The sequence below is a fragment of the Anguilla rostrata genome, chromosome 17 (assembly GCF_018555375.3).
Source record: "Anguilla rostrata isolate EN2019 chromosome 17, ASM1855537v3, whole genome shotgun sequence".
Classification (NCBI taxonomy): Eukaryota; Metazoa; Chordata; class Actinopteri; order Anguilliformes; family Anguillidae; genus Anguilla; species Anguilla rostrata.
The window spans coordinates 21,794,893-21,820,645 of record NC_057949.1 but is presented as its reverse complement, the minus strand read 5'-3'; the positions used below and the strand labels follow the sequence as shown (position 1 = coordinate 21,820,645).

The following is a 25,753-nucleotide window of genomic DNA, read 5'->3' as shown; positions in this document are numbered from 1 at the left end:
AGATAAGCGCCACCGCTGCCGCGGAGAGGCTCGGCGCAGAGGGCCAATCACAGACCCGCTTTCCTCCGCCGCCCGTCTGAGAAAGCCGCAGAACAGCAGCCATTATCGCGAGCGGAGTCAAATTAGGTTCGTCCGACGCGGAGCTGCCGTCGCGGGTCCTAAAGCGGGAGGTAGAGGGCGCCGTGACGCTCTCCAGCGTGCACGTGCGTCGTGCCCCGTCTCACACGTCACATGACACACGTTGAGATACCCCGTGTTGAGATACTCGCACCCCTGACCTGTACTGTGAAATGCACCACGAGTCCTGCAGTGAGTCGCGCCCCGCGTCATGTGGCTTATGACATCCATGCCAGCGCACAGCCTGGGTTGTGACACAGTTCGCCCTGACCTTCGAAAAACTGAGTCATGTGATCACAGCAGTGTGCCTCATAACATGCACTGCTGTCATTTCCCGTCCAGCCGTGACATCACGCTTTCCCACCCGGAGGATCCAGCGGGAATCTAGATTCCGACTCAGCGGTCACCCAGGCAACACCGTAGACAAGAGGCGGAGCTTATTATCACAGCAGCAGGTCTAATTCGCAGCAAGGTACCGTCACTGTGCTTCAGAGACAGGTCACTGGGACTCTGTTCTATAATATGCCATTTTTATGGATTATCTGCAAATACACATATATGCAGTCCACCTGTGTGAGTATACAGGCTAGGAAAGAAGGAACATAATTAGTACATACAGACCGAAGCGAAAGAAACCCAGGGTGTCTGGTGACTAGTTTAGTGTTGTGGTATGAGGGGTGTTGACAGTCTTGACGTCTTTACAGCTAAGGGAGGGGGTGTGTGTGTGTGGGGAAGGGGGGGGGGGTGTCTCCAAACCCGGGTAATAACCCAACGCTGGGTTGCAAACAAACAAACAGAAGCAAGAGAGGAACAGCGCTTCCTTCCTGCTGTCTCCGTGACGACGCAGTTCAAGCGTCAGGAGGCAGGGGCGGCCGCGGGCCGTCTCTTAGGCAACGGTGGAACGGCGCCCTCCTGACCTCTCGTGGGCGCTGGGTTCTTCCGGGCGGCGGCCGCACATGGAGGCCGTGTGACTCACAGATGGAGGGAGAGGAGGACGATGATGCAACCGGCGCTCCAGCGTTCGGCCCTTCCTCCTCTATCACTTTTCCACCTGGATGCAGCGGGGGGGCGTGGGGAGTGGCGGAGGGGTGCAGGGGTAGGGGATAGGGGAGGGGGGGAATAAAGGGCTTTGGGGAAACAACCGGAGACAGGTGGCGCCTCCCGTGGCCCCGGAAGTACTTATCCTGTGACCCCTGCTGACCCCGGCAGGAAGCAGCGGGGCTCTCCGCCGTCTGTAGCTGCTTGACCTCATAAACCCCCCGTACACTCACACACACTCTCACACACACACACACTCACACACACACACACACACTCACACACACACACACACACTCACACACCGTACACACACCAAACTCACACACACACTCACACACACACACACACTCACACACACACTACACACCACACACACACATACACCACACACACACTCACACACACACTCACGCACACACAAACGCACACACGCTCACACACACACACATACACCACACACACACTCACACACACACTCACACACACACACACACACCACACACACACACCACACACACTCACCACACACACACCACACACACACACACCACACTCACACACACACTCACACACCCACACACACACACACCTCACACACACACTCACACCACACACCACACACCACACTCACCACACACACACACACACACACACTCCACACACACCACCACACCACACTACACACACCACACACACACACACACACACACACACACACACACCCACACACACACACACACACACTCACACACACACACACACAACACACACACCACACACACACACCCGACCGACACCACACCCCACACACACACGACCACACACACACGCCATCAAAACCACCCAACCGTACGCACACACACACACACGCACACCCACACACACACACCACACCCTCGTCACACCACACACGTCCACACACACGCACACACACACCCCACCCCCAACCCCGTACACACACACACACACGCACGCACGCCCCAGGCAGCCCTTCCTGTCCCCGCGCAGCAGGAAGGAAGGATGTGGTTTTGCAGTCCTCGGGCTCTGCTCTTCATCCTCAAATAAAGAAAGGGCTTTATTAATTCCAGCCCTGTGTCTTCTTCCCTCCGTCTGTCTCCTGTGAGAACTCCGCAGAGTTCCGACGACGGTCGCCTCCCAGACCTCCGCTCCGCTCCGTTTCCAGAACCTCTCCCTTTCTCTCCGCGCCTTCCGTTCCTCGTTTGCCGGTTTGTGTTGCTCACGGCGACGCAGAGACGGCACCGTGGCGACGCTCAGAAACCCCAGAACCTCGCCCCGCGGTCCGACGGCCCTCGGCACAGCCGCGCGCGCCCCGACGACACGCCAGCGCCTCGGCGTTACCACGACGACGACGCGGTCATCGAAACGAAATCTCCAGACGCCGCGATAGACATCGCTGGCGCTTCTCGACCGCACTTCCCTCTCGGGCCGTGAGAGCGCGGTCGCCTTACGCTGAATCTGATCTGGAAGCGCTCTGGTGCTGGGTCTCCACACGCTGGCTCTCTGCCCCGCTCTCCCTCTCTGTCTCCCTGAACGCAGACACATGTGCACTCTGTAGCTGGCCGGTTCCCCGACACAAGGAAGCTGTAGGCCCCGGACCTCGAACGTTATTCTGCAAACCGTGACCAATTAAGCGCTGAAGATCAGCCTCCAGCTGGGGGGGGGGGGTGTGCTAGAGCTCTTCTCTTCCCATATGCTAACCTGCAACCCGGCGACTGTTTTACACCCTACACACCACGCTGTGCTACAGGGCAGAGCTGGCACCATTCTGAAGAGCGGTGCATCTTTCGCTAAAGACAAACGGGGTAGCATGTGGGCTCCCGGCTTAAGGGAGAGACAAACTAATCTAGCGTAAACCCACCCAAGGTACCCCCCCCTCCCCCTCCCCCTCCCCCCCCCCCCCGAAGCAGGACTTCTGCAGGACTGCCAGAGCTGCTGCAGGCTCCTGTTGCAGCGGCTAACGATGTGACCCAGGCACAAACTGCCACCTGCAAATGCCTGTCCCATCCCAGCCACTGGGGAATCCACATTACAGTACCACGTTAGATTAGATGGGAAGCACCTCATTTAAAACGATGCACCGGCCTTCCTCATTTTGCTATGTTTCGTAATACGCAAATAGAGCCATTAAAAAATGAAACCTTTTTTGACCTGACTGCTGCGTAATCACATCAGTGTATGTGTTGTATATGTCAGATTCTCTGAACACTACAGGCTCCTACAGGCTTTACACGGTGAAGACATTTTAATTTTGTCTCCTTCACGGAGATTAAAAACAGCTGCGCCCTGTTTGCACACCTTATTTGCTTATTCGCCCACATAAAAATCTAAAATCTTCATTATGAAAAACACTGGACCGATCCTTTATCACTTATTTCAGTGCAAGGGAGTGCTGCTCGTCATTTAATTGCTCATCTCCTATCAAACTTTGACAGTTTGAAGCTGCCATCTAGTGGTTATCAACGGTATCACTGCCCATGCCCGACTTCTGCCGTTATATGAAATTGGAGTGACTGGTTATCTTGTAACCCTGCTCACTACAGGCCACAAACCTGATGTGAGCTTCAAATGCCGTCCTATTTCTCGTCATGTTTGTCAGTTTGCTGTTTTTCTCATACCTTGCCAAGCAGTGGTAGGGATGTCTCTTTCACACACAGTATTCAAAGAACAGACCCTCACCATTTTACCACCATACACCCACGAAAACACCAATTCACAGGCTTGACAAATTCATAATTTACCAATTAACAGTTGGTCTGTCTGAGAATTTAATCTGGCTAGTTCTAATATTTGAGAAACGCGGCATGAGAATGAAATTTTTTTTTTTTTTTTTTTCAAGTCACAACACATTATGTTAACGGCTGCAGGTTTGGTTGTTGCAAAAAAGAATGTCTTGAGATTCTATAAAACAGCAGAATGTGAAACTGTGTTAACTGAAAAGTGACAGAGATAGCAGGGTCTACTCTGAGAAGGAAATGGAGGCTACACAACAAACCCCCCCCCCCCCCAATCTCCCGCCAGTCTCCCTGTTCATCTATCAAATGGGGCTGTGTATACTGCCCCCTGCAGGACAGGTTCAAGAGAGTCAGGACATGGGGTGCCTCTGCCTCCATACCCCTACTGCTCCCTGCCCCCACATCCGCCCAGGCCGGCACAGACACACACCTGAAGCCTGCACCAATCTGCAACTCCCAGCATGCTCTGGGGGAATCTGGCGAGGCAATCGTGCTCTGAAAAATAATATTAATTACTGGTTTCCAATGCAGAGGCCAAAGGCTATAAAAACCATGGTGGGTGCCCAAAACTGTGACAGAGAGGGAGGGAGGGAGGGAGAGGGGGGGAGAGAGAGAGGGAGAGAGAGAGAGAGAGAGAATGAGAAAAAAAGGGAGGAAAAAGGGGATAGAGAGCCGAAAAGAGGGAAGGAGAAGAGGACGGAGCCGTAAAAGCAGAAGTGCAGTTTGTTTAGCAGCGTCTGGCTAATTGGCCCCTGAGGGCCCGCTAATGGTTTTTGGTTTTTAATGCGCTGTGTCCATTCAAAATAAAGAGGGGCAGGGAAACTGTGCTTTTATTTTCCGTGTTAATTTCTACAAAACAATCCAAAACAGCAGATTTTACTCATGTGAGCCGAACACAGGGACCACAGAACCACCACACACAGCCACCGCATCCAGCGAATAAAGTTTAAAAACGTAAATAACGGTCACACGGCTCACAAACTCTATTTTTGCAGACTGTGCTTCGCCAAGTCAAGTTGTAATCAAGCTCCAGTCCAGCTTGGGGAATTTTCATGTCTGTCGCTGTAAGTGCTTTTACACATGTGGAGTGTGGGACTGGGATAAGGGGGGATGGTGGGGGGGGGTGGGGGGCAGGGTAGAGTATCGGGGCGCTGCGTTTGGACAGAGCCACCGCACCTCCTTCAGCGAGGTCTTTAACAGCATGAGCCTCACACAGCGGGGGCTGAAAAATGAGGATTAAACATCGGAGGCGAGACGCGGGACGCGGGACCCTTTAAAACATTAAAAGGCGCTGAGGCTTTGTCTGGTTCTGGAGCTGAAAGTTACAAAATGTTTCTCCTCCCCCCCCCCCCAACCCCGATTCCTCGATATGGGTTTTTGAGGATTTCAGCAGATTAGGCGGACCTTGACTCTCGCGATGGGACATCATTTGTGTCGACAGGCCTGCCGTTTGCCGGGAACTTTGAAACGCCCCTCCCCTCCACCCAGTGTGTCAGATGATTGAATTAACAAGCTGCATGTGCGGAACCCGATACCCCACCCCGCCCCGCCTGCCTGCCCCCCCCCCCCCCTCATTCAGAGACCGGGTCCCGCGCGCGACCGCGAAGAAAGACGGCGAAATCCCTTCCGACAACTGTGAGTTCGCCCCGCGCACTAACGCTAACACCGGCTGATCCTGCTCTTGATGAAAAGACAACACCATGGGAACGCCGGCTCCGCCGTTCGATTCGCCGCCGCCGCCGCCCGATCTGCCCGTGGCCACGCCCTCCAGTTGTCGCGGCTAAATCCTGGCTGCTGAATGACCTCATCAGCACCGGCGAACAACTGACGCTGCGGTTCCCCCCCCCCCACCCCCCTTTCTACACGCGCACACCCCGACCGCAAGCTGCACACGCACACACGCTTCTTACACTGAAGTGCACGTGTACGTGCTTGTGCTCACACACACACAAATGCACAGATGCACACAAACACTTACATTACCTCAAGCTGTACTAGTCATAAAGATGCACACACATGCACAGACATACACACACACACACACACCCACGGCAGTGATGTAGATAAACTGCTGCTTCTCCATCCCTCCCCAGCTGTCCCTCCCCCTCACACTGAGCCAGTTCATTGCCCTATAGCAGCAGTACCAGCCATAACTATAACTCTCCCACATTAAACCAGCAAACTCCTGTTCAAGTTGGCGTTCTCGCCCTCACACACCAAACCCGCCAAACCCTTAGCCAAGCTAGCACAGCTGCACGTCCCCTTGGACTAAACCAGCTACCCACACCCCCCCCCCCCCCACCCGACCACCCCCCCCTCGTTTCTTACCCTCATCCCCCTCCCTGGCAGTGCCAGTAGACCCATGTCATCTTTGGATCTGAGGGAGAAACACACTCATGCGTGACGCCTTTATGGAAGGTTTCTGGAAGCTGTGAATTATTACAGCAATCAAAAGCGGCTTTCAGAGAATTTCTATCTAAAAGTCTTGAAACGTCTCACAAACACTCCTCACTTCTTCACTCTTTATACTTTTAGAACTTTTCGTCTTGGAAGACTTTATGTCTTGGAAGACGATGGCATTACTGACTTCATGGAGCTGTAGACCTCCATTAGAAAGGCAAGGGTGGCTCCTCTGGAGATCTTTACAGGCTTCCTGTTTTAAATGAGCTCCCCAGTTTCTGAGACTCTGAAACTTTGTCATCTCAAGTCGGCCTGACATCACTACTGCCAGACGGACGAGACAAACCCAGCTGAGCAAAGCTGCTTTAACCAAAACCCCCAACCAGCCACAACGCAGAGGAGTTATTGGAAGCACGTCTAAAATGTTAGGTCATCATATTCTGCACCAAAAAGACTATTTGGCCAAATGTACAGATTCAATTTTATTTAATAATTTTAAAGGGAAAACATTTTTCTGAAGACCCCATGAGACCCTTACAAGGGCCCCTGTGGGTCCCTTGATTCCTGTATTGGGGCCCCTGACATAGACATAAAAACAGCTCAAGGTGCAAGCTGTTATTCTTTGCTACTGAAGGGTGTGTTTAATGGCCTTTTCCAATCCCCTATATTGGCAGTAACCATACCCCGCCTTCTTCTGCAGGATACAGGAAGTCTGCTATTTTTATTCCCAGGACAAAGGCACAAGTTTTTTCCACCCAGCCATTAGCCATGTCAATCTTAATCCACTTAAACCATATTTTTTTTTCTGTGTGTTATGACTCATAAAGAGCCAGAATACACTTTTCTCAGAGCTGCAAGCATAAAAAACACAGCTGTAGAAACTGGTTATTGGATAGTTGTAACTTTTTTTTCACTCCAATAAAAAGGCGTCCATTAAGCAAATACATTTAAATGAAAGTTCCATCTTTGTGTAGCAGCGTTGACTGCGGTGGAATTCCTGCAGGGTTTTCTGTGGTACTTCATTACGGGAGTTCGGCTGATAAATACACATTGCAGGGTGTGTAATTATGCGCCGTTATTCCTCCACGCACCTCGCTGTCACCACAAGGCTGGGGTGTGACGGCGGCGCCACCCGCCAGGGCGTAAATCACGCCGCCGCTGCGAAGAGGGAACGTGGAACTGGCATCCGCTCCCAGCCTTCCGCGAGATTTACCGCCGCCTGATCCGGGAGCCCCGCTTGAGCGCGAAGAATGCGCGGAGTTTACGAGATTGACGGATGCGCGCGTTAGTAGAGACAACAGCAAGTGGCAAAGTGACACGACGTCGTAAATCAAGTCCCAGCTCTAGAGACGCAGGCTCGTTCTTTTAAAGGTGTGTTGTGCTACAGTTTATGCCGGAGTGAACAGCAAAGCGCATTTGTGACAAATCATTTGTAAAATGCGCTATATAGGCCTAAATAATTTTTTTGATTTGACTGGAACGTATACCCTTTTCCCGTTGCACCCACCCAAACCGTAGAAGAAGAAATAATATTGTTGAGTCTGAAGGGGTTATGTTGGTGCTTTGAATTATAATAAATCATATTTTTAATTATTTTTTCCATTGTCTCACCCAGCCACTTGTGTCACAGACAGTCTCGGATACTCGTCTAAACACGTTTTGTTGAAAGTAATTTAGCCCCAGTTTAACGGCTCCTCCGTGGACCCCGTGCGTATTATTTTCAACACTTCAGATTCAAATCTGGTCCGAGTAACTCTCACGGGCGTAACTAAAGTGCGGGGGACTGGCACTGCTCGTTAAACGCTCACAGCATGAGACCCCATGCTGCTTTATTTTATTTTATTTTTTACTTTTCTAAAATTTAAAAATTAATAAAGATTCGGTTACAGGACGTATAGGGACGGGGAGGACGCGCGACGTCGTTTAAGAAACGCAAAAGCACGTACGTCACAAACGGGAGCAGAACAGCGCACATAGCGCGTACCGCGGCTGCGGTTTCATTGCGATGAGCTGCGGTTGCAGAGCACAAATGCTGCGGGCACGGGCGCCGCTAATGAGGTGAAGATGATAATGATCCAAGGGCCTCAGGGTTGAATGGCGCCGAAAAACAGCTGGATTAATAAGGGCGGATATCATCTCTGCCTTCAATACATTATTAAGGGGTCCAGGGACCATGAGGTTCCTTGGCTAGGAGGTGCAATGGTTAATAAAAAATAAAATAAAATAAAAAATTCAGCTACAGTCTGGCCAACCCCACTCACACCTCACTGAAGGTGACAGTGCTTAACACGCCCATGGGATCATCCTCAATACCTCCCCACACCTGACCAATCAAACATGAGAGGGTTTCTATAGCACAAACACAGATGACAGTCTGTCTATTAAGTTCAAGGAATGTGAAATGTCACGATGACTTCAAAGTGTAAGCTCTGATTCTCAGGTTGGGTTTGCTTCACAGAGGTGTTGTTATAAGGCGCTGAGCGATGAGAAAACTCACAAAACATGCCTGGGGGTTGTCATGATTATGTAACAACACACACACACACACACATAAACACAAACAAATACATGCAAACTAAGTCACACCAAAAGATATTTTCAAAGATGGAAACACACATGCGATAGGACACACAGGCTTAACATTTACAGACACACGCACACACACACACACACACAGATTCAGAAGCAGTCCCAGAGAGCATGCCTAACCCTCCTTGACAAGGCTGTTAATTTCCCTGAAACCAGTGAGGAATTCCTGACTCTCTCTAACTCTCTCTTTTTTTCCCCTCGTTTTAAAACTTCCTTCCAAAATGCCCAGCTGTTTCTGAAGGAGACAGCTGGGTGTGTCGCGTAACGAATCTCAGCTGTCGAGGCGGGCTCGGAGGGCTAAGTCAAGGAGGTTGGATTCAAACCGCCTAAAACCACCCCCCACCCTACACACTCACACACACAGACACACGCACACACACTCTCTCTCTCTCTCTCTCTCTCTCTCTCATACTCAGCGGCGGGGTGTCACGCAGTGGTGATGTACGACAATTTGAGCCTCGACTCAGCTGTTGTCCCATGTCGGACCACACCCACACACCGCCCCACCCCCCAACACAAACCCCTCCGGTCATCCTCTCCCAACTCAATAAGCACCGCCTTCACATCCCACCTCCGCATGACACCAGTAACAGTGCACTGGCAATGGACGCGGACGACTAAAATAAGCTATTGCCTGCAGTAAACTCTCTAAAAGATCGAAGAAACAGATACTTCTTAATCGAACAAACAGCAATGATGATCAAAGGGAGCACATCGTTACAATAACAAGATAGAACCGCTGCTGAATGATTGTCACCCATACTGGAATTCAGAAGATTGCACAGCAGGCTAAAGTGAAATGAGACTTTAGACATGGCTCGGGTTTTTCCTACTGCTTGACTACCTCATTTCCCTCCTGAAAAAAATTTAATTTCTTGACTTGGTCGTTAGCACCCTCTTGTGGCTACTCATGATACTACATGCAAATCTTTCACAGCAGGAGACTCCGCACTGTGGGTTGAATTAGTAATGCAGTAGGAATGTTCAAGCACCGCGTGGACACAGAACAGGCACTGGAAGAGTTCACATACCTGAAGGGCTTAGTCACGAGCGACTGAAGAGCATGGAGAAAAACAACGGGGGGGGGGGGGGGGGGGGGGCTAGGGCTTTATTAAATGGTATCTCTGTGTGAAAAACCTGTATTGATATTTGCACGGTGATATGCCTTTTATGTCATCTCATTTCCTTTATCCCTGTCGTTCTGGCTCCTTGAATGCTGGCTCAGGGGTCTTAGAATGGTCCAGAGGAAATGATGATCAATAAGTTGCACCGCTTCACCGCCAGCCCCCACAAACAGACCACCTCCACATACACACATGCATAAGCATACACATGCAGTCACTCCCAGTGTGTCCGAAGAGCTTTTTCCTCATTAAATGAGATGGCTAGAATGGCTCTACTCAATGAGATTCCGAAAATCCCGAATGGAGCAACGCCAGCCATTGAAATGTGTACTATCGTCCAGAACGGTCACAGTTACAAGAAATCTGTGTGGAGCGCACGAACAAGGCCGCGTGAGCCTCCGTGCAGCCAACCCGCAATGCACTTTGGCCAGAGAAAGGGACTTTTCCCCAATGACTTTTCGTCAGCGTTTTCTATGGCATCTGCAAATGTTCTGCTGAAATGAACAAAACCAGAGGAAAAAAGAAATATTGAACTCTGGCTTAAATTATTTAGGCTCTTCAGAGCTGAAGACAGAGCGCACTGCGGTTAGACTGAAGAAGGTCAGCCCATATGAGGCCTGCCACGACATTGTATTTGCGCCTCGCTTGCGTTGACGATCTGTCGGCAACTAAGTCATTTTTTTTTATTTGGTTCCAATAGAGTCGATGCGTCCAGTAAATTAGGCTGTCCCGTCAGGCATTATTGCGTACCGTCGCCGCATGCGCCACCGGCACACCGCCCGGAAAAGAAAAGATTTCTCTGCGTAAACAAGTACAACGCAATCAATCACAAACTCAGCTATTGTCTGCGGCTGAAAAGTGTTCAGTTTTGTTCGTGTGCTAGAATTGAGCCATTCTACAAAAAAATCCTTTCAGTTAAAACCCAAATCAAAAAATCAAGGAAACTATGAAAGTACCTATTATTTAAAACAGCCCACTGAACATCAAAGTGAACTGTATTTCTTTCTCAGTAACTTTCTGAAAATGAACGGAACGAGTTCAGTTCGTAGAAAAATTGAGTCGAGGCTTTCTAGGAAACCAGTTCACAAATGCTCGGGGAGCGTATGCATATCTCCCCGCCATTCGTGTTTCCACAGAATAGGTGTTTCAAATGAGCCATCAGTGCCCGCCTCAGCGCGAGCAGTTCAGGGCGCGCTGTCCGGCCTCTTCAGCACCACGGACAGCTCCAACCGTATAATAAATGTCGGCTACAGTTAAATAAAATCCTCCCCTGCGATTGATAAAATACGCATATAACTGAGACGAACAAAACAAGACTGTGCCTATTTTTACAGCGCTGAGAACACAAACATTGGCGAGTCAGATCTACAATTGCCAAACTCCGATGGCACAGGAAGGCAGTTATTCTTGTACATTTTTACATAGAATGAGTCAGCCGATCGGCCGAGAGGAACCACTTGTGGTTATATAATGCACTTGACATGAATAAGTACAAATGCATTGGTCCAAAACATAAAATCAATTACATATTTTCAGAGAGTAAATGGCTCGTGCGAACACGTTCGACAGCGTCTTTATGGTCATTTTCAACATTATTTTCCTGAGGCGAGTGCTGAGTGACCGTAATCACCCAAACTATATATAATTACTTACATGCTCTAAACGCTGTGCTTTATATACAGTAGTCCGGCTAATATATTCATAGCAGTTACATCACGTGGGATACTGTTTTGTACAACGCGTATTGTGTTTGTGTCCGGCTCTAGCCTACTTCAGGTCGGAAGATAGATTGTAGAGCTGACTAAAATATAATAATTATTTAAATCAATCGCATATCTAATTGACGTGATTACTAATGCAAGAACAAATTTACGTTCATGCAAATTGTTGTTTTGCTTCCAAGAACGAGTAAGCCGAATATTATCATCTATTCTTTTATTATTTTTTGTATTTATTGTTTGGCGACTACAAAGTGCAACTCTGTTTTGCGATTTAATGTAATTGCCTGTTCGTCGAGCCCTAGCTATTGTACTATTGGTTGCCGTTGACAAAACCTGCTCGGTGATTGGTAGACGCGGCGTTCTGTAAAAGCGGAAAGCAGCTGCTAATATTCAGGACAGCCTCTTCACATCATTATCAACAGAGAAGAGAGAACGCACAGGAAGCGAGAAGCACTCACACCACAGCAGAGCAGTGAATTGTTCCCCGCTACACCACAGGAGTACAGGAAATCGAAATTGCCAGGTGTACGGACACTGTAGTTTCAGAACAAAATCAGCAACAGCAAACATGTTTAAGTCATCGACAGCCATGATACCGACGTGCAGGTGAAAGAGAGGAAAAGTCACAGTCAACTGGACATTTAATAATCTGATCCAAAAAAAAAGTATATTAATAAGAGGCGAGTGGCTTTAAACAATTTGCATTACAATTTACATTTGGTACTGGGGTAAAAACCATAGAAAGGATTCTTAGAGCGGTTTAGGCAGCGCGTGAACTTCGTGTGGAAACAATGTCCAGAAAAAAGACGGTAAAGGGCAAAAGTAGCACCAGTAGCCCAACGACGGCTTCGACAAACAGCAAAAGCGATGGCAAAGCCGGAAAGGGCATCGTCGGTAGCGAGGTCCAGTCTAACGGAGTGGTCCACCCAAGCCGACCATCTCTCAGCAACAGCAGCGAGTTTTACGATATGGCTTTTAAGGTGAGCGCGCTTATCTGATTTTTGTCCATGTAGCCAACAAACAAAACCTGCCTGTCCTGATTCCAAGGTGTGGACGGCAGGAAAGTTAACTTAATGCAAGATTTTCTTGCTGTGGTTGGTCGCCGGACGTTTTATAATTACTGCCCTTGCATTCTGCAGCGTGCGGAATGCTGTTGTGGTTTACAGAGAACAGTCCCATGGTAGGACCTTCGTCTCTGACATTTAAGTGAGCTGACATCCATGCGTATCACTGGTCATGGTATGGTAAAATGCAACCCGATAAAAGCATAAAATTTACGTCACTCTTGGACTGAAAATAAAGCACTTCATACAACGACGATCATAACACTTTGTAACGGTAAACACGGTCCAATAATCCAAGGGAGGCGGGCTGTCTTAAACGGGGTTACCTATGTCCTAGATGCTTAATTTATTTTTTTACGTTTATTATATGTCATACGTGTATTATATTTAATATAGCAACATGCATATGAATGCGAGGCGATTATGGGGAACACTGATCAAAGTGATTGCCACCTGGATAAAGTTTTTGTCAAAATTCAGGTTGTGATTACCATGTTATAATAGTAGGGACTCGAAAAAAACAGCAATTCTTGAATACTTTCAACAATGTATGATTGTAGTTGTCTGACATTTTGTTTTCATAAGCACGTTGAACGCGCTCTATGCAAATAGTGCAAAAGTGAACAGCTGTGTCAATAAAGACAGTTGGTAGTTCATCGGGGCCGGGGAATGGCTTCATTGCAGCGAAGCAAAACAAATTGCTTCGGGGAGATGGTAGAAACACAACCGCTTTATACTGCACGACATGTTTAAGCGTTATGATCACCGGTGCTTCAGGCCTACTTAATACCCACAACTTCCACGCAGATATAATGCATGATCTATGGGGACGTTGGCAGCGTTCATCGGTCCATTTATTCTTTTGTTAGCAGATTACATGATAGCATAATCAGAAGTCTGCTCATATTCTCAGTAGTTGTGGCCACGTTTTCCACGTTTGCCCAGTCTATTCTTCGGTGAGAACTGAAAACCAGCCTAAAAGTTTTATAGGTGAGATTTATACGCCCCTGGATTACAATGACATTGCTGTGTTTTTATACCGATTAGCCTCAGTTCAATTCCTATTAAATATTTCATGTTTTTTTACATGTAAATTGAGAAAAATTAAGCTGAATATGATGGGAATAGACAATTGCCTGAAGTGAGAAGGCAAGTAAATCTCTATCAGTTGCCTGGTCAAACTGAACCTTGAAACATCGTCTTTATAATTTTACGACTGGCCTGCCACAGTTACCAGCTTATGACATTCTCTGATGCATTTTTTGAGAGAAGTTTTATTACCACAGCAATTGTCTATACTACAGGTCAGCAAGGATATTTGGTGACGCTAACCTTCAATGGGTCCCAATGCTCAAGATGGTGGACGAGTCTCAGGAATAGTGAGCTCTGATTGGTTTGCCATGAACTGTCAATCACAGGGCAGTGATTCCTGTGCATTAGCCAGCAGTGGAAGTCTGTGCACCCACATTGTCTTTGAGTCAACCTTGAAGAAGTCATTGTTTCTTTTTTGGTTTTGTTTCTGGGTTTGTGGAGTTGTTTTTTGTATGCGGCTTCAGTCTGAGAGCTGAGTTAATGTGATTAAATGTGCCTCTTGATTTAGTTCCAAAGTGAAGGACACAGTCTGTCTGTGCAGTGTTCTCCACCCTTAAACAGGGGGACGATGGGGGGGGGGGGGCTGTTTGACCTTCCAGCAGGGTGTGGATTTACAGGGAGAGGAGAGAGTTTGGGCAGACTGACAGATGGGGGCGGACGGGGTCGGTTGGGATGATTTGGGACGGGGTGACAGGCCCAATTGCGTGCAGAGCCTTGGTTTATGAGTGCTGTGTGGAACGGGTGCCAGTGAGACCCCACTGTGGTTTTTTCACGTTCCTCTTGTGGTTTTCCATCAAACTTTAAACTCTGAGGCTGAGGAACAGCCCACACAGAGCAGCACCTTCCATTCCCAGGCGGAGGGGTGGAGGGGCGGAGGGGTGGAGGAGGGCGGAGGGGCGGAGGGGTGAAGGTGGACATGCTGTGAGACCAGGCTTCAGGAACCCCATTGTGCATTTATTTTTGCCTTTCTTTAACCAGGTAGGTGGACTGAGAAAGGTTCTCTTCAGCAGCAAGGACCTGGGGGGGGGGGGGGGGGGACATGGGGGCTCGTGTAGCCACTCACATTTACGGGCTGATTAGCAGAGTGGCTAGATGTAGAGAGCCAGTTTATCACGAATTTATGGGACTCCTCCCTCTCTCTCCCATCTCTTGGGAGTGACCTAGCACCTGAGCTACTTTGGGTTGAGCGTGACACAAAACCTAGACTCCCCTCCCACGGTCCCACTACACGCCACCCCCCCCCCCCAATCCTCCCCATTTCCCGTCCCCCCCTACTCCCGCCCACCCCCTCATTCCCCCCTCTCCACGAGCTGTCAGAATGAAGTGTGGTTCACTTCTCAGGTACCTGATTTTGCAGCACTCCATGCTAAATGCAGACCCTGCAGGTCGGCCTGGCGTTAGTCACCGTTAAGAGCTGCCACAGCCAGCCTCAACTGGCAATGCAGATGGCAGAGAACCACTGGACAGGGATTGAGTCTACTGTACACAGGACCACCCTATTCTGTACATTTAGAGGACTGACCCATTACAGTACATTACATTACAGGCATTTAGCAGATGCTCTTTTCCATATCAACTTACACAACTTTTTTTACACAGCATTTACATTTTTATCCATTTATACAGCTGGGTAAGTACTGAAGCAATGCGGGTTAAGTACCTTGCTCAAGGGTACAACGGCAGGGAATCAAACCTGCGACCTTTAGGAAAGACAAACTCCTTACCCATTACACTACACTGCCACCAAAGTATCACAAGCAGACATGCTGCCCGGTGAGCTAACAGTGAAGGAGATCCTGCGCTGTAGAGCACAAACCTACTCATAGGATCAGTCTTACATCAGACACCAGCACATACCAGCAGCACACACCTAAACTCACTTCATCAGTCCTGCTCTGTTCAGCAGAAGCCTACTGTGTACATGCACAGGAGGAGACCCACTCCACACAGCACAGCACAAACCTGCTTACAGGATCGATCCTACTGTAGACAGCACACACACGCTGCAATGCACAGAGACATTAGCGTATCATTTCAGACAAACTGGTTAGCGCCACACAACAGAGCTCGTCCTGTTACACTCACCCAGAGCACGGACAAACTGTACACATAACCAGTATCCGATTACACAGACTTAAAATAAGTTTTTAAAATACTTATATGCATTTTTACATGCTTGGTATAAAAAATATTAAATGTGACAACTATTTCCAAAAGGGCTGGGTTAAACTCGATTAAACAAAGTCACTGAAACATGAAACAAAGAAACCACAGAATTCTGGTGAGTTTGTTACTTTCTGCTAAGATGTGAGAAGTGCTTTTTTTTGTGTGTGACAACCGGGACTTTGAGCATAAGAAGAGGAGCGCTGCGGTGCAGACTAAATGCTTATTGAATTTATTGAAACTGATCTGCTGCAAGCCACCGCTAGTATTTCACGTCTCACATCCACGGTGTGCGATGGGGGGGGTGGCGGTTGGGGGGGGGGTGATTAACGAGGGAAGACGAGGCACTTCCTGCGACGGAGGCAGGCAGGCACGGGAAACGGGATGTCGGGATGTCAGAGCGAAGGAGATTTTATCATCTCTTACTGCCTGGAGTTTAAGTGCTCTGCGGGCTTGTAATAGCTTTGGTTTTCTTGTTCTATTTTTTTGGGGTGGGGGGGGGTGGCGGGGGGAACTGAGGTTGAGATGTAACCACGGTTGCGTTTGGTTCTGAAAGACGTGAAACGTCCTTCCCACAGAGAGGAGGGTCACAGCAATTAGTGGGCTTTGTCATGTGTCTCTGCTGTGTCTCAGTGTGCATCAGCTGTTTTTTAGTGTGCCTCATCTGTGTCTCAGTGCGTGTCTGTGCGGTGTTTCAGCGTGTGTCTGTGTCTCTGCTGTGTCTCAGTGTGTCTCTGCTGTGGCTCAGTGTGTCTCTGCTGTGTCTCAGTGTGTGTCTCTCTGCTGTGTCTCAGTTTGTCTCGGCAGTGTCTTGTGTGTCTCAGTGTGGCTCAGTGAGTCTCTGCTGTGGCTCAGTGCATCTCTGCTGTGTCTTAGTGTGTCTCTCTGCTGTGTCTCAGTGCGTGTCTTTCTGCTGTGTCTCAGTGAGTCTCTGCTGTGGCTCAGTGCATCTCTGCTGTGTCTCAGTGTGTCTCTCTGTGAGGCTCAGTGTCTCAGTGTCTCTCTGCTGTGTCTCAGTGCGTGTCTCTCTGCAGTGTCTCTGCTGTGTCTCAGTGCGTGTCTCTCTGCAGTGTCTCAGCTGTGTCTCAGCTGTGTCTCTCTGCTCTCAGGTGATGCTGGTCGGGGACTCCGGAGTGGGAAAGACCTGCCTGCTGGTGCGCTTCAAAGACGGAGCCTTCCTGGCCGGGAGCTTCATCTCCACCGTGGGGATCGACTTCAGAGTGAGTTTGGAAGTAGAACACGTGTGTACACATGCACGCATGCGTGTATGCAAATGCACACACAGACAGGTGCATACAAACAAACACGCATGCACACACAGCCACATATACATACCGACATACTCACAAATACACGCACGCACGCACTCACTCACTCACTCACTCACTCACTCACTCACTCACTCACTCACTCACTCACTCACTCACTCACCATCACCACACTCATACAATCACCATCATCACTACTCACAATCACGCACTCACTCACTCACACACACACACACACACACACACTCTTTGTCCCCGGAGCATTGGTCACAGCCTGACGCCACACCAATAAGGCAGCGTCAAACGCACGCACAGGGCGAACAAAGGTTACAAACAGCCTTAAGTTTCTCCCGTTGCTCGCCAGCACGAACCGCGTTTCATTACTCACACGGGGCAGCCTGTGTTTCAGCCCAAAGGATATGCAGAAGCCAGCGGAACGCATTAGCATGAGCTACACTCTCACCGCGGCAATCAGCAGCTCATTCTGCAGAGAAATGCAAAGCTGTGCCTTGTAAGAGCCCGGGTAATTTCACCCTTATTTCGCGGTTAGTGTGTTATTTAAGGTAAAACGGCTTGGCTCTCTGTGCAAACCCCCCCCCCCAGGCATTGTCAGGTTGTTCAAAAGCGCTTTACTCTGAGAGCGATTTACGTATTGATTCCTAAATTAGTTCGACATGCTTTAGTTTTGTAAAAGAGTTCACGGCAAACTGGTGCATTCTCTGTGCCCCATTTCACAGTAAATGTAGTGGTGGGGGGGGGGGGGGCGTGGGCGGGGCAGTCAGGATGAAGGGAGGGGAAGTGAGGGGAGGGACAGGGAAGCTCACATTTTTAGCCAGGAAGGACAGATTAGCCAAAGGTGCGGGAGAAAATCTTTAATCATTTGTTTCCCCTATTTCACGAAGACTGACGGTTGAAATTCCGACAGAGACAACACATGGCCTAAAACACACTAAATATTTCAACAGCATATTGGGCTAAGTGGTGGTGCTGTAAATCTAGCAGAACAGCAATAATATCTCATTTACTTTACTGAGCGAAGCCGTGGGAAATGTAGGTGGGATCTGCACTGTACTCCGAGTCTCAATCCCATACTCTCTTTCAAGGAGACAAAGAGCTGCATGGGACTACATGCAAGTATTACGCATCTTATATTGATAATACAGAGCGAGTGAGTGTGTGTGTGTGTGTGAGAGAGAGAAAGAGAACAAAAGTGGCTTAAGTGAACGATCTTATCCCTCACTCTAAAACCTCTCTGCCTCAAATGAAATAATCATCATATCAGGGGAAAAAATGGGAAAAGGCAAAGCTAAACACAGCATCAGCTCCCTTAAGCCTCTCTACAGACCCCTGTCCTATCACGTTACCCTAGCAAGCTCCCTAACATCCACCTGATTAGCAATAATAGCAAAGTTGATAATTAGCTAGCAGCTGAAGAAAACCCGGCTTGAAAACTTGCTGCCACGTGCAAATTCACAGCACCGATCCTCGGGTATTTCACACCGAAGCTGTTGAGTGTCTTTCATTTGCAAGCACTGCTGTGTCACAGTGCACTTCGCTTCATGTCACCGGCATCACCGATAATCTTTTAAATCATTTTCTTATTTTCCGCACGTTCTCTACGAGCCAACACTGTTAACCCTGAGCAAGTAAACCACCTTACTGGAAGGGGGTAGAAGCTTCCAGAAAACCCATCTTGCCAACTCGAGATTTCACAAAGGAAACCACAAGTTAATGGAAGGTGTTATAATTTAATCAGTTTGCAGATACTGACTGGTCAGACTCAACACTAAGATGTTGTCAGAACTCTCATTTTTACCCTGTCCTAATGTGCACTGCAGGTCAGAATACAGCCTTCACCCGAATCCCACTCCCGTTTTATTAACACTAATGTCATCTGACTCATGGAAGGAAGTAATAACATTTAGAAAGGGGGATTGAGGGTTTGCCGAAGTACGTTCTGTGCGATGTTTAGAATACTTTTCACTCGTATAATCCAAAAATCAAGGAATATTGCATATGACAAATTCCAAAAAATCCCCATAGATATATATCTACATTGTGTGTGCCCGAATGTCCGTGTGTGTGTGTGTGTGTGTGTGTGTGTGTGCGTGCGTGAGTCTGCACGTTACACTCCGCAGCCCTGATGTACCAGTGTCTCTATCCTTTCTGTCTCATTAGTGACAGTTTCATACCGGCGCTGAACAGGTGAAGCAGCAGGTGTGTGCATCAGGGGCTGAGTAGATTTTGGAAGTCTGAGCCCACAACTGCGCAGGTGTTTGCCAAGTCATTCTTCACACCTGACACAATCCACTGAAGGTTCCGTGAAGACAACGCACAGCTGCAGTGATAGAGGGAGGGAGCGAAGGAGAGAGGGGAGGGAGCGATGGAGAGAGAGGGAGAGAGAGCTAAAGCTACAGTAAGAGAAGGAAAGAAATGAACAGGAGCCCAGAGTGACAAGGTTTAAAAGGATCCACCCTGAAGGAAAAGCAAAATGGCTTGACGAGATAAATGAAAGAAAGAAAAAAATAAACATCACAAGCTCACATCGGGCTCTGAGGATTTCGATGGAACACGGAGCACAGATTCGCCGGGGCGGCCCGAGAAGCGTGACGCGGCATCGAAGCGCTCCGCCAGTCAGCGACGCGTCCCTCATTAGGGCCGAGCCCGGGCGGGCGGGCGCGTTTCGGAGGAGAGGAGAGGAGAGGAGAGCTCGTTGACTCCATTAGGCCCCTCAGAAGGCGAAGCAATTTGGCGCAAATTGGATTTGAGATCCGTGAGCGCCGCTCACCGCCGCGGGACGGAGGGCTAGCGCGTTCGCGGCTTGTTAGCGAGGCCGCGGGCCAGACGGACAGGAGTACGAGCCGCACACGGGGCCCCCATTACGGGGAGCGACCCTTTTGGGGGGACCCCTCCCCTCCCCTCCCCTCCTTTCACACAAACCGCTCAATTGTATCCAAGTTCGTACGCACAGGCGGACATCAGCGCTGGACATGTTTCTGGCAAAAACAGCCCACAAAATATGTAAACGTATTAACCGCATTACAATATTACACTGTACTCATTTAGCGCTGGAACTGTGCAAATGGATTTGACTCGCTGAAAGTACAGTACAGCCCCGCAAGTTAAAATGAAGCCATTAAAAAAAATAAATGAAGGTGTTTTGTGTTCTTGCCATTAAAACATAATTAATCGACTAGGCTGGATTGTAATGGTTGTATGCAATTAACAGCTTTACAACTGCACAGACTTGATAAATGACCTCACTTTATTTAGAAAATATTCTTCTTTTTTTTCTGCACGGTCACTGTTAAACAACAAAGAGGCCGGTCCACTGACACTTGCACTAATGCGTATACGCTCCAGGCCAAAAACTGCGATGCAAACCCGCTCGCACCACGCCCCCCCCCCCCTAATGTTTTTATGAATAATTAACGGCACGGTATTAAACAGCCTGTAAATGTTTCATGAGTTCCCCCCCAGGTCGGTGGCTTTAAACGCGCGCGCTTTGGCTGAAACGCAGACTCATTTCCTCTGTCGCCCTCTCTCTCAGGCGGGGCGTTTGAAGTGTGCGGGCGCGGTCTCCGCCCGAGTCGGAGAGAGAGGCTGACTCCTCCGGCCTCGGAGAGCCGCTGCGTATTCACCGTGACGCTCTCCGACGGGCGCTGGGTTGGGTCTGCGGAAGCCTCAGATGGAGTCGGACCGTCGCCGCGTTTCAGAAAACCGCTGTTCTCCGCTCGCGAGCGGTTTCCTTTTTTATTTCCGCGGGGACGAGGCGGCGGTCTCTCGCGTGCGGCGAGGTGATGAGTCGCGTGACGTAGTCCGGCGCGGCCCTGCCACCGCGGCGCGTTCCGATCGCCCCGCGTCATGTGATCTCCCGTGTCGTTTCAAACGCAGCTGGAGCTGACCCGCGCTCCACTTTGGGCTCCCCTGCTCTGGCGAGGAGTGAGGTGTTGGGGGGTTCTGAGCCTTCAGAAGCGAGAGCTTTCAGCTCTGCGTTTCCGTCGAGCTGTAACGCTTCCCAGCCTACAACTGCTCCACCTTGCTCTGTGCGTGCGTGTGTGTGTGTGTACATGTGCGTGTGTCGTGTGTGTGTGTGTGTACATGTGCCTGTGTCATGTGTGCGTGTGTGTGTGTGTGTGTGTGTGTGTGTGTATATATATGAGTGTGTGTGTGTATGAGTGTGTGCCTGTGTGTGTTTAAAAGCCACATACACAGAGGGGGGTGTGCTATTGGTCGAGCAGGTGCATTCGGATGCAGTAATTTAACTTCAGTATAGCCGTGCCTCAGCAGCATTGCCAGGCACAAACCTGGACAGACACGCCTTTCTCACGTTCTGAACGCGACTAAAAAAAAACACTAAAATAAAAGTGAGAGAACCCGTTTTGGAATACTGGCGTCGGTTTATTCCGTACTCGCCCGTACAGAACGGGCTTTGCTCTGCTCCCCCCCCCTTTCCCCCGTGTGGAACGCTGCGGAGAGGCCCGTTGCCGGCCGATGGTCGCCATGGCGACAGGCCGCGGCGGCGTGGGCGGTTACCCGTTGAGCAGGAGGCCGGACCTCCCCAGCATGCACCCTGTCAGAGAGGGGAGGGGAACGCATCCCTGCACAGCCAGCACTGGGAGGGGGGAAATGCACTGAGGATGATGATGATGAAGATGATGATGATGATGATGATGGTGGTGCTGGTGATGGAGGAGCCACTGCACCCTCAGGGCCATTCAGCCTTCCCTCAGTCCGAAACAAGGGTACCCGGGATGAGGGGATTGTGTCTCTCTCCTCTGGCCACTGCCCGGTGAATTACTTAGTTTGGCCCTTCAGTATCTCACTATTCACAGTCACCAAGATGGATGACTCACACCGACAGACAGACACAAACAGACAGACTGACACACACACACACACACACACACACAATCTGTTTATTAGTGCGTTGGGTGTGTGTGTGCGTGTGTGTGTGAGAGAGAGAGAGAGAGAGAGAGAGGACTGTTCTCCTGCACCACATAGCCAAGTCTGCTACGCAGCCAGCCAAGCTGCTTCATTTTTCTTAGAAATGCGTTTGATTTATTCTGTGAAAGAGAATCTAACAGACTGGAGTCACATCCTGATCCCCTGAAAAGATTATTGGTTTTTATATTTAGCTTATAATATTTTTTTTTAAATGGCCGCCACGCGCCTGCCAATTGAGAGCGTTAAGTATCCTGTTCACATTAACCGGGATGCGCGTGCCGCCATGTTCGCACCGCCATTACGCGCTCCGCGACTCGGCCTGCGTTGGGCCGCATTCCGCCAGGGGGGGGGGAGGAAGATTTGCATATAATTTGCAAATGAGCGCGATGTCACAGAAGTCAACGTTCCTCCCGCAGATTTTCACCGGATCGCTGCAGGCTGCGGCCTCAAATTTAGCCGGCGGCGAACGTCGACGGAGCCGTTCCTCAGCGGCTCTAAAACCGGAGCACGGAGCGTTCCCACGGATTAGCCGCGGTCTCTGTGTCACGAGAACCCGGGTCAGAATCCCACGAGCAAAGCAGGGCTTTTTGCACCTCTTCAAATACGGAGTAATTGCTGAAACACCCCGGGGGGGGGGGGGGGGGGGGTTTGCGTCGGCAGTTCGTTCAGACACAGATAATCGAAGCTCACAGGTCGGCCGGCTCCTAACAAATTATTTTTATCGCTCTTCTCAAAATAAAAGATTGATAAAATCCATTTGAACCTACGTTGAGTTGTTTGATTATGACAAAATGACTTCCTCAGCATCGCCTGTTTTAATTACGGAAGGCGGTGCCAGATTTGTTTGAATATCGCTTCGAATAACCACTGGACGACACAAAAACTGGGGGGAGGAGGGTGGCATATTCCTGCACAATTATTTGGCACTGAAATTATGAATCGTAAAAAGGCAGGGCTGCCATTAGACGCCAGCGCCCCCCACAGGCCTCGTCCTGTGTCCTCCTCACGCGTGCGCACGCGTAATCACCCCGTACGCATCATCAGCCCGTACGCATCATCAGCGTCTGCACCTTCGCGGGAGGTGGAGGTCGAGATCGGAGAGCGAGGTTGCTGCGAAACCCTAAAAAGGGTGAAGTCACGACGAGCCGTCGCATTAATTCGCTCGTCTGAGACCAATCAGAAGCCATTTCTCTCGACAGCAAAATGCAGCGATTGGCTGTTATCGCCGAGGTAGCGCATGTTGATCTGTCCACCTCACTCTCCTACCGCGGGTGGAAGGGCTTGGCTGGGGGCGTCTCCCGCCTGTCCGTTACAGTAGCTCCTCCCTTTAGAACGGGGATCAACACGCCTCCAAGTGACGTCGGAATCAGTGTCGCTCTGAAGTGCATGTCACTCTTTCTGAACGTCTTCCCAGAAGATCGTGGCGGGATTTTTTTTTTTTTTAGAAAAATGTACTTATTTTGAAAGAGTGGGCGGGACTGACAGCTAATTCTCTCCCGCTTGTTGCCGGTGTCCGGCGTGAGCAGCCCTTCGCGGCTTATCGACGAGCCGCAGCACGAGCTCCCCGTCCAGATAAGGCCGTTTCCGTGGCGATGACAGCCTGCCAGGGGACGCGCTGCAAAGCGGCGCTTTTGTACGGCCTTATCTTCACTCGCCCCGGCGACTTCAGCGAGCGAGCCGTTCTTCCCCGCCCCGCCCCGATTCATCCCTTTATTTACCGCTGGAGGGGCGGGGGAACAGGGGCGTCCCATTCGCTCGCAGGGGCTGATGGGTAATCGCGGCCGAGGTGCTCTCCCTCAGGTGCTAGGCCGAGGATTGGCTGTAGGCTGCGATGACCCCAGGCTGCACGTCTTCTCCTCCACATTAAGTTGTTCTAGATAAGAACGTCCGCTCAACGAATGCAATGCAATCATGAACATAAACACACCGAGACATTCATGCAAGTGCTGCAGTACGCTGCATGGATGTTAATACAGTGGCACAGAGGGGTCCGTATCGACAGGTGCTGTATACGGTGTCTTCCTGTACGGAGTGTTTCACCCAGCCTGGACCACCCTAGCCCCACGCATGGGGGGGTGCAGTATCCTAACCCTCCACAGGGTGAGAGGTGTATTTAAGGTTTGGTCTTGTCTTTGTCTGGCAGTGCTGCTGATTTCAGTCCTGCAAGCGCTCTCTCTACTGGGTTAATAACTCTTACGTAAGTTCCAATTCTCATTATGCCTTCATGTCACTTCATTTTCCTTCAATCAGTCCGTCCATTTCCATTGATTATTCATCAACTTACGTAATGCGCAGACTCTGTAATTAAAAGAAAAAAGAAAAGGAAAATGGCTCTCTCCTCCACAGAAGTGACTTTGTTCCCAGCAGCTCGGCATTCAGGGGAGGCCTGTCATTCAGTTCTCTTTGCAAATCTATTATCAAACTCGTCCAATGGCTTCCGTCGGGAAAGAACACTTGAGAATCCGGGAGGAAGGGGCTGTTGTGCTTTCGGGCCTTGTTGCCTTGGCAACGTCTTTTCTGCATTCCGCTCCGAGTGGCTGTCGACTGGAAGCCCTTGCAGCCCCGTTGCCGGGGCGGGCGGCCTTGTCTTCCGCGGATGTGAAGTCACCCTCCTTTTCCTCGCCGTTCCTCCTCTCGCCACCCTCTCTCTCTCTCGTTCCCCCTCTTTCGCCGCGAAATGAAGAACTCTCCTCATTCGCTGCAACAGTTCTACTTTAATTGTTCCGTCTGTGTACTGTGTGTAAAACAGGAATTGGCGGGGGGGACCCGCACCCAATGAGCTTCATGGCGGGTGCCTGAGAGTTGGGTAGCCCAGCGTGCCCCCCTCCCCCACCTCCGAAAGAGAACTCCACATTAACGCGAGCGCCAGGCCCCCACAGGGGGCGAGATTTACGGCACGACCCGCTACGCTCCCTTACCCTCCGCCGCGCCCACTCCCCTGTCCACAGCGCACACACCTGCGAGGTTCACGACCCGCTACGCTCCCTTACCCTCCGCCGCGCCCACTCCCCTGTCCACAGCGCACACACCTGCGAGGTTCACGACCCGCTACGCTCCCTTACCCTCCGCCGCGCCCACTCCCCTGTCCACAGCGCACACACCTGCGAGGTTCACGACCCGCTACGCTCCCTTACCCTCCGCCGCGCCCACTCCCCTGTCCACAGCGCGCACACCTGCGAGGTTCACGACCCGCTACGCTCCCTTACCCTCCGCCGCGCCCACTCCCCTGTCCACAGCGCGCACACCTGCGAGGTTCACGACCCGCTACGCTCCCTTACCCTCCGCCGCGCCCACTCCCCTGTCCACAGCGCGCACACCTGCGAGGTTCACGACCCGCTACGCTCCCTTACCCTCCGCCGCGCCCACTCCCCTGTCCACAGCGCGCACACCTGCGAGGTTCACGACCCGCTACGCTCCCTTACCCTCCGCCGCGCCCACTCCCTGTCCACAGCGCGCACACCTGCGAGGTTCACG

General features: G+C 50.4%; 1 protein-coding gene and 1 long non-coding RNA gene across 5 annotated transcripts in view; one reads left to right on the top strand and one right to left on the bottom strand.

Moving 5' to 3' along the window:
* The window catches only part of LOC135242864 (uncharacterized), a 101,157-nt gene that overhangs the window by 25,608 nt on the left and 49,796 nt on the right, over positions 1–25,753 (bottom strand). The window contains exon 3 of one of the 2 annotated variants that reach the window (XR_010326491.1): positions 18,662–19,670. The exons of the other annotated variant lie outside the window; for it this stretch is intronic. This is a non-coding gene — a long non-coding RNA (uncharacterized LOC135242864). Of the gene's footprint in view, positions 1–18,661; positions 19,671–25,753 lie in introns of those variants that run through there. 2 annotated transcript variants of the gene reach the window in all.
* The window catches only part of LOC135242860 (ras-related protein Rab-26-like), an 87,706-nt gene continuing 74,091 nt past the window's right edge, over positions 12,139–25,753 (top strand). For all 3 annotated transcript variants that reach the window (XR_010326486.1, XM_064314130.1, XM_064314129.1), the window contains exons 1-2: positions 12,139–12,725; positions 17,174–17,284. Coding sequence is in view for 2 of the 3 variants with exons in the window: in XM_064314130.1 (XP_064170200.1) it covers positions 12,537–12,725; positions 17,174–17,284 (300 nt within the window). In the remaining variant the exon portion in view is untranslated. The remainder of the gene's footprint in view (positions 12,726–17,173; positions 17,285–25,753) is intronic.